Raw genomic sequence first — 8,989 nt, 5'->3', positions numbered from 1 at the left:
GTATTATGAGTGATGTAGTATGCAGTATTATAGTGATGTAGTATGCAGTATTACAGTAAAAGTAGTGCAGTATTATAGTGATGTAGTATGCAGTATTACAGTAAAAGTACTGCAGTATTATGAGTGATGTAGTATGCAGTATTACAGTAAAGTACTGCAGTATTATGAGTGATGTAGTATGCAGTATTACAGTAAAAGTACTGCAGTATTATAGTGATGTAGTATGTAGTATTACAGTAAAAGTACTGCAGTATTATAGTGATGTAGTATGCAGTATTACAGTAAAAGTACTGCAGTATTACAGTAAAAGTACTGCAGTATTACAGTAAAGTACTGCAGTATTATAGTGATGTAGTATGCAGTATTACAGTAAAGTACTGCAGTATTACAGTAAAAGTACTGCAGTATTACAGTAAAAGTACTGCAGTATTATAGTGATGTAGTATGCAGTATTACAGTAAAAGTACTGCAGTATTACAGTAAAAGTACTGCAGTATTACAGTAAAGTACTGCAGTATTACAGTAAAGTACTGCAGTATTACAGTAAAAGTACTGCAGTATTATAGTAAAAGTACTGCAGTATTACAGTAACAGTACTGCAGTATTATAGTAAAAGTACTGCAGTATTACAGTAAAAGTACTGCAGTATTATAGTAAAAGTACTGCAGTATTACAGTAAAAGTACTGCAGTATTATAGTAAAAGTACTGCAGTATTACAGTAACAGTACTGCAGTATTATAGTAAAAGTACTGCAGTATTATAGTAAAAGTACTGCAGTATTACAGTAACAGTACTGCAGTATTATAGTAAAAGTACTGCAGTATTATAGTAAAAGTACTGCAGTATTATAGTGATGTAGTATGCAGTATTACAGTAAAAGTACTGCAGTATTATAGTGATGTAGTATGCAGTATTACAGTAAAGTACTGCAGTATTACATCTGTAATGTGTTGTATTTATAAAGCTTGATATATTTTCCATTGTGTCAAATCTGACGTCGGTGGATTAAAGAAGTTTAACAAACTGGACACAGTTCAACATTTTATTCATGTGTCAGAAATGTCTAAAAACATCTGCAGACGTGCAGATGTGCAGATGTGCAGATGTGCAGATGTGCAGATGTGCAGATGTGCGTCAGTGTAGACAAACAGGACGTCAGATTCAAGTCTGAATACATTTGACAACATAAAAACATAAAGTGTCCCTTCGTATCCTGAGAGAGTTAATCAGCTTCACAGTCAGACACCAACATGATCATTACATCATCATTATTACTGTACGGAGACTCAGGGCCACGTTAACCCCCCCCCCCCCCTCCCCTGGGCAGAGTCACCCCCCCCCCAGCTTAATGTAGTGGAATACCTGTAAGCACAAAATAAACTGAAATCATGAAGGACTTAAAACTATTCGGCACTTTAAACAAAAACACAAACATGAAATTAACACGTTTCTTAATTATTTAGTTTGTTAAAGGACAGAACGACCCAGGTGAGTCCTGATGATGTCATCAGGACCCAGGTGAGTCCTGATGATGTCATCAGGACCCAGGTGAGTCCTGATGACATCATCAAACGTCTCATTTATCAACCGAAACACCCAAAATATGGCAGGATTAGACTGGGGGGGGGGGCAGGATTAGACTGGGGGGGGGGGGGGGGGTGCAGGATTAGACTGGGGGGGGGGGGGGCAGGATTAGACTGGGGGGGGGGGGGGGGGGGGGTGCAGGATTAGACTGGTTAAAGGAGCTTTGTGTTTATTTTGTTATTTGTAGATTTGTGAAAAATGTTTAAATTTTGACGTAAACTATGAAAGTCATCAGAAGGGTTAAAGGACCCGAACCCTCCTGTGTTTCACAGCTGATCGATCGGACTTCCTGTTAATGTCCAGAACTGTTGAATGCACGTCACAAACTCTTCAAAATAAAGGTCCAAACTCTTCAAAGTAAAGGAACGTATCACCCAGTGCTTTATTTTGAAAGGTTTGACACTCATTTTTAATAAGTGTAAACACACAGGAACCGTTGGACCCTTTAATCTTTAATCTGAAGACCGGTTTACGTTAAGAATCATCAAACCTTCAAACAGTCACGACAATAAACAGGAATCAAAGCATCATCATCATCATCATCATCATCATCATCATCATCATCATCATCATCATCACAGAGGAGCCGGAGCTGATGAAAGATCCGGGAAAAACCTGCCAAGTCAAAATGATCCAGAAGCTTCGTCACCATCATCTTCATCTTCATCATGATCTTCATTGTGAGGAAGTTTCTCAGCTTCAGCTTAGTGTTCAGTTCCAGATGAAATAATTAACTCACATTAAGGATTTTTTATAGTTTCTGGTTTACTGGTTCTGATGAAGAGCGACGATGTTTCCTGTTTTATAATCAATCAGCAGATGAATCAGTAGTTAGATGATTAGCTGCAGATCCACTGAAGACCCGGTCCGTTTAGTACAACCTCACATTCACCATCAGAAATTACAAGAGACTAACTGCTACACACGACTCCGTGGGTCAGGGGCCACCGGGCCTCCGGGTCTCCGGGTCTCTGGGCCAGTTGACTGCTTCGTCCAGCTGGTGACGCAGCTTCACTGCACAGCAAGAATCCACCGAACAAAACCTGAATGTGTTAAAGTGTTAATGTGACTTCCTGTCTGAAAATCAGCTGTTAGAACTAGTTAGAACCAGTCAGGACCAGTCAGAACCAGTTAGAACCAGTCAGAACCAGTTGGGTGAGGGAATGTGCGGGTCGGGTCCATTTGAACCGTCAGTGATCACAGTGAGCTTGTCTCCACCCGCCTGCTACTGTCACACACAGCGAGCGTCCCTCTGAGGTCAGCTGACCATCAGCGCCGTCCAATCAGCTCAGAGGAGGCGGGGTGCTGTGATTGGTCCAAACACGCCTCAAACATGGATCACGGCGTCGTCCTCTTCGTCTCGCACCTCCTCCTGTAATGTGTCCCTCCTCCCTGCTCCCCGTCCCTCCTCCTCCTCCTCCCCCCTCCTCCTTCCTGCTCCCCCCCCCTCCTCCTCCTCCTCCACTCCCCCCTCCGCGGCTCCTCGGGGGCCGATGATGTACCTGTAATCCCCCCCGATGGCGAGCGCGGCGGCCGATCCCACCATCAACCAGTCCGTCTCCTGGTCCTCGGCCCGGCTCTGCCAGGGGATGGCCCAGCTCCCCCCCGCTGCCCCCTCCGGCCCCGGGACCCCCCCTCTCCCCCCCTCCTCCCCCTCCAGGTTGACGTAGAGTAAGGGCTCCTTCAGCGGGGGGGCGGGGGACAGGCTGAGCCACAGCGCCTCCAGCTGGACCAACAGGTGCTGAAAGCTGGGCCGACATTTAGGAACCGGACTCCAACAGCTGTGCATGAGCTCATAGCTGAAACACCACAGAAGAAGAAGTTAGCCTGTCTGTATAAACACACACACACATATATATGTGATCAGAAATCACTGATCAATGATCATTGATTATTGATCAGTGATCAGTGATTATTGATCAGTGATTATTGATTATTGATCAGTGATTATTGATCAGTGATTATTGATCAGTGATTATTGATCAGTGATTATTGATTATTGATCAGTGATTATTGATCAGTGATTATTGATCAGTGATTATTGATCAGTGATTATTGATCAGTGATTATTGATTATTGATCAGTCTCTCCCAGCAGACAGCAGTTCACTCACATGTCCTCTCTGCAGTCAGCAGGTTTCTTCAGCCGCTCTCCTTTGATCAGATACTCGTAGATCTCTGAGTTCTCCACACCGGGATACGGAGTCTGACCCCGAGTCATGATCTCCCACATGGTCACACCAAACGCCCACTGCACACACACACACGCACACACACACACACACACACACGCACACGCACACACACACACACACACACACACGCACACACATAGACACACACACGCACACACATAGACACACTTTTAGTCTTTTGACCAAAATAAAAATTACTTTCAGCCACTTTAACATCGTTTACACACAAAGGACGAGTCATTAAAACTGAATCATGGTTAGTGGTCTAAAGTCGACCTCCATGATGTCTTGCTGCATTGAGTCACTGAGCTGTGTAGTCTAGTATTGAGCTTCATTAACAACTTTCAGCCACTAGGAGGAGCTCTAACACAGAGTGAATGTTTACTCCTCGGCTACTTTGACTCAGTAGTAAGTTATCCTGCTAGCTAGCTGACTGGAGGGAACATGATGGTAGTAAGTTATCCTGCTAGCTAGCTGACTGGAGGGAACATGATGGTAGTTAGTTATCCTGCTAGCTAGCTGACTGGAGGGAACATGATGGTAGTAAGTTAGCCTGCTAGCTAGCTGACTGGAGGGAACATGATGGTAGTAAGTTATCCTGCTAGCTAGCTGACTGGAGGGAACATGATGGTAGTAAGTTAGCCTGCTAGCTAGCTGACTGGAGGGAACATGATGGTAGTAAGTTAGCCTGCTAGCTAGCTGACTGGAGGGAACATGATGGCAGTAAGTTATCCTGCTAGCTAGCTGACTGGAGGGAACATGATGGTAGTAAGTTATCCTGCTAGCTAGCTGACTGGAGGGAACATGATGGTAGTAAGTTATCCTGCTAGCTAGCTGACTGGAGGCAACATGATGGTAGTAAGTTATCCTGCTAGCTAGCTAACTGGAGGGAACATGATGGTAGTAAGTTATCCTGCTAGCTAGCTGACTGGAGGCAACATGAGGGTAGTAAGTTATCCTGCTAGCTAGCTGACTGGAGGGAACATGATGGTAGTAAGTTATCCTGCTAGCTAGCTGACTGGAGGGAACATGATGGTAGTAAGTTATCCTGCTAGCTAGCTGACTGGAGGGAACATGATGGTAGTTAGTTATCCTGCTAGCTAGCTGACTGGAGGGAACATGATGGTAGTAAGTTATCCTGCTAGCTAGCTGACTGGAGGGAACATAATGGTAGTAAGTTATCCTGCTAGCTAGCTGACTGGAGGGAACATGATGCAAACGAAGACACACTAAAGTCCAGCGTGGTTTAAAAGCTTCCAGAAAGTAAAGGATAATGTTGTCAGGTGTGAAATATGTGGAGCAGAGTTGAGCTACGGTGGCTTCACATGGACAAAAAGCTGCTGTCTGCTGTGACGGTTGCTAAGGGAGACGGACCTGATGCTAGCCACCAAACTAGTACGTCAACATCTGGAACTAAAGACTCAGAGAGAAAACTAACATTACGTCTCTCATTGCTAACATGATGGTAAAGGAAATGCTGTGTGTGTGTGTGTGTGTGTGTGTGTGTGTGTGTGTGTAGTACCACATCGCTGTGTGTTGTGTACACGTTGTCAGCGAGGCTCTCCAGAGCGATCCACTTGACGGGCAGCTTGGAGACGGATCCTTGTCTGTAATAATCTCCGCTGTAGATCTTCTTAGAGAGACCGAAGTCTGCGACACACACCGACATGTTCTCATCCAGCCTGAAACACACACACACACACACATTTTACACACATCTGTTTTTATCCATGTTTAATATCTGCTCTGTTCCTGCAAGCTGATTGGTGGACTGACATGCAGTTCCTGGCGGCGAGGTCTCTGTGGATGATGTTCCTGCTGCTCAGGTACTCCATCCCCCGAGAAATGTCCAACATGAACTGGACCAGAGTCTGCAGAGGCAAGTCCTGCAGGAGGAGACGAGCAGAGTCAGGACAGTGTTCATCTGGGTCCAGAGAGACTAGGAGCTGCAGCGCTCCCTGCTGGCAACAATCAAACCATCTCATGAACATTTCAGAAGCTCAGGGCAGTGACCTCACAGTGATGACACATCTCAGGGAAGTGATGTCACGTCTTTCCTGCTCATCAGTCAGCAGCTGGTTGCAGGTTTAAATGTTGTCAATGTCGTAGTAGTTCAGATGTTGACAGGTGTACAAGTTCAAGTATAGTTCAGTTGTAGGTGTAGTTAAGGTGTAGTTAAGGTGCAGACTGGTGTAGTACAGGTGTAGTACAGGTGTAGTTGAGTTGTAGTTCAGGTGTAGTACAGGTGTAGTTGAGGTGTGGTACAGGTGTAGTTGAGGTGTATTACAGGTGTAGTTGATGTGTAGTTGAGGTGTAGTTCAAGTGTAGTTCAGGTGTATTACAGGTGTAGTTGAGGTGTAGTACAGGTGTAGCTGAGGTGTGGTTCAGGTGTAGTACAGGTGTAGTACAGATGTAGTTGAGGTGTAGTACAGGTGTAGTACAGGTGTATTACAGGTGTAGTTCAGGTGTAGTTCAGGTGTTGTTCAGGTGTAGTACAGGTGTATTTCAGGTTGTATTACAGGTGTAGTTGAGGTGTAGTTGAGGTGTAGTACAGGTGTAGTTGAGGTGTAGTTGAGGTGTAGTACAGGTGTTGTTCAGGTGTATTACAGGTGTAGTTGAGGTGTAATACAGGTGTAGTTGAGGTGTAGTACAGGTGTAGTACAGGTGTAGTTCAGGTGTATTACAGGTGTAGTTGAGGTGTAATACAGGTGTAGTTCAGGTGTAATACAGGTGTAGTTCAGGTGTAGTTGAGGTGTATTACAGGTGTAGTTGAGGTGTAGCACAGGTGTAGTTGAGGTGTAGTTGAGGTTGTATTACAGGTGTAGTTCAGGTGTAGTACAGGTGTAGTTCAGGTGTAGCACAGGTGTAGTTCAGGTTGTATTACAGGTGTAGTACAGGTCTAGTTGAGGTGTAGTACAGGTGTAGTTGAGGTTGTATTACAGGTCTAGTTCAGGTGTAGTTGAGGTGTATTACAGGTGTAGTTGAGGTGTAGTTCAGGTGTAGTACAGGTGTAGTTCAGATGTAGTACAGGTGTATTACAGGTGTAGTTCAGGTGTAGTACAGGTGTAGTTCAGGTGTAGTTCAGATGTAGTACAGGTGTATTAAAGGTGTAGTTCAGGTGTATTACAGGTGTATTACAGGTGTAGTTGAGGTGTAGTACAGGTGTAGTTGAGGTGTAGTTCAGGTGTATTACAGGTGTAGTTGAGGTGTATTACAGGTGTAGTTGAGGTGTAGTACAGGTGTAGTACAGATGTAGTTCAGGTGTAGTACAGGTGTATTACAGGTGTAGTTGAGGTTGTAGTTCAGGTGTAGTACAGGTGTAGTAGAGGTGTAGTTCAGGTGTAGTTGAGGTGTAGTACAGGTGTAGTTCAGGTGTAGTACAGGTGTAGTTGAGGTGTAGTTGAGGTGTAGTTCAGGTGTATTTCAGGTGTAGTACAGGTGTAGTTCAGGTGTAGTACAGGTGTAGTTCAGGTGTAGTACAGGTGTATTACAGGTGTAGTACAGGTTATTACAGGTTATTACAGATGTAGTTCAGGTGTAGTTGAGGTTGTATTGCAGGTGTAGTACAGGTGTAGTTCAGGTGTAGTTGAGGTTGTATTACAGGTGTAGTACAGGTGTAGTTGAGGTTGTATTACAGGTGTAGTACAGGTGTAGTTCAGGTGTAGTTGAGGTTGTAGTTGAGGTTGTAGTTGAGGTTGTAGTTGAGGTTGTGTTACAGGTGTAGTTGAGGTGTAGTACAGGTGTAGTTCAGGTTGTATTACAGGTGTAGTTGAGGTGTAATACAGGTGTAGTTGAGGTGTAGTAGAGGTGTAGTACAGGTGTAGTTCAGGTGTATTACAGGTGTAGTTGAGGTGTAATACAGGTGTAGTTGAGGTGTAGTACAGGTGTAGTTCAGGTCTAGTTGAGGTGTAGTACAGGTGTAGTTGAGGTGTATTACAGGTGTAGTTGAGGTGTAGCACAGGTGTAGTTCAGGTGTAGTTGAGGTTGTATTACAGGTGTAGTACAGGTCTAGTTGAGGTGTAGTACAGGTGTAGTTGAGGTTGTATTACAGGTCTAGTTCTGGTGTAGTTGAGGTGTATTACAGGTGTAGTTGAGGTGTAGTTCAGGTGTAGTACAGGTGTAGTTCAGGTGTAGTTCAGATGTAGTACAGGTGTATTACAGGTGTAGTACAGGTCTAGTTGAGGTGTAGTACATGTGTAGTTGAGGTTGTATTACAGGTGTAGTTGAGGTGTAGTTCAGATGTAGTTCAGATGTAGTACAGGTGTATTACAGGTGTAGTTCAGGTGTAGTTCAGATGTAGTACAGGTGTATTACAGGTGTAGTTCAGGTGTATTACAGGTGTATTACAGGTGTAGTTCAGGTGTAGTACAGGTGTAGTTCAGGTGTAGTTCAGATGTAGTACAGGTGTATTACAGGTGTAGTTCAGGTGTAGTTCAGGTGTATTTCAGGTGTAGTACAGGTGTAGTTGAGGTGTAGTTCAGGTGTATTACAGGTGTAGTTGAGGTGTATTACAGGTGTAGTTGAGGTGTAGTACAGGTGTAGTACAGATGTAGTTCAGGTGTATTACAGGTGTAGTACAGGTGTAGTTGAGGTGTATTACAGGTGTAGTTGAGGTGTAGTACAGGTGTAGTACAAATGTAGTAGAGGTGTAGTTGAGGTGTAGTTCAGGTGTAGTTGAGGTGTAGTTCAGGTGTAGTTGAGGTTTATTTCAGGTGTAGTACAGGTGTAGTTCAGGTGTAGTACAGGTGTAGTTCAGGTGTAGTACTGGTGTAGTTGAGGTTGTATTACAGGTCTAGTTCAGGTGTAGTTGAGGTGTATTACAGGTGTAGTTGAGGTGTAGTTCAGGTGTAGTACAGGTGTAGTTCAGGTGTAGTTCAGATGTAGTACAGGTGTATTACAGGTTTATTACAGGTGTAGTTCAGGTGTAGTACAGGTGTAGTTCAGGTGTAGTTCAGATGTAGTACAGGTGTAGTTCAGGTGTATTACAGGTGTAGTTCAGGTGTAGTACAGAAGTAGTACAGGTGTAGTTGAGGTGTATTACAGGTGTAGTTGAGGTGTAGTACAGATGTAGTTCAGGTGTATTACAGGTGTAGTACAGCTGTAGTTGAGGTTGTAGTTCAGGTGTAGTACAGGTGTAGTAGAGGTGTAGTTCAGGTGTAGTTCAGGTGTAGTACAGGTGTAGTTCAGGTGTAGTACAGGTGTATTTCAGG

At 44.1% G+C, this 8,989-nt stretch overlaps 1 protein-coding gene across 1 annotated transcript in view; it reads right to left on the bottom strand.

The window, feature by feature from the left end:
* Nucleotides 1-1,869: 1,869 nt before the first annotated feature.
* Nucleotides 1,870-8,989, bottom strand: part of tyro3 (TYRO3 protein tyrosine kinase) — a 16,102-nt gene continuing 8,982 nt past the window's right edge. The window contains exons 12-16 of the mRNA XM_062440044.1: nt 5,556-5,665; nt 5,302-5,461; nt 3,699-3,835; nt 2,889-3,384; nt 1,870-2,858 (exon numbers count right to left, since the gene is read on the bottom strand). Of these exons, the coding sequence (XP_062296028.1) occupies nt 2,913-3,384; nt 3,699-3,835; nt 5,302-5,461; nt 5,556-5,665 (879 nt within the window). The 3' untranslated portion in view covers nt 1,870-2,858; nt 2,889-2,912. The remainder of the gene's footprint in view (nt 2,859-2,888; nt 3,385-3,698; nt 3,836-5,301; nt 5,462-5,555; nt 5,666-8,989) is intronic.

Source organism: Scomber scombrus, chromosome 19 (genome assembly GCF_963691925.1).
Source record: "Scomber scombrus chromosome 19, fScoSco1.1, whole genome shotgun sequence".
NCBI classification, from domain to species: Eukaryota; Metazoa; Chordata; class Actinopteri; order Scombriformes; family Scombridae; genus Scomber; species Scomber scombrus.
The sequence above is the reverse complement of the archived record's forward strand: the minus strand, read 5'-3'. Positions and strand labels throughout refer to the sequence as shown.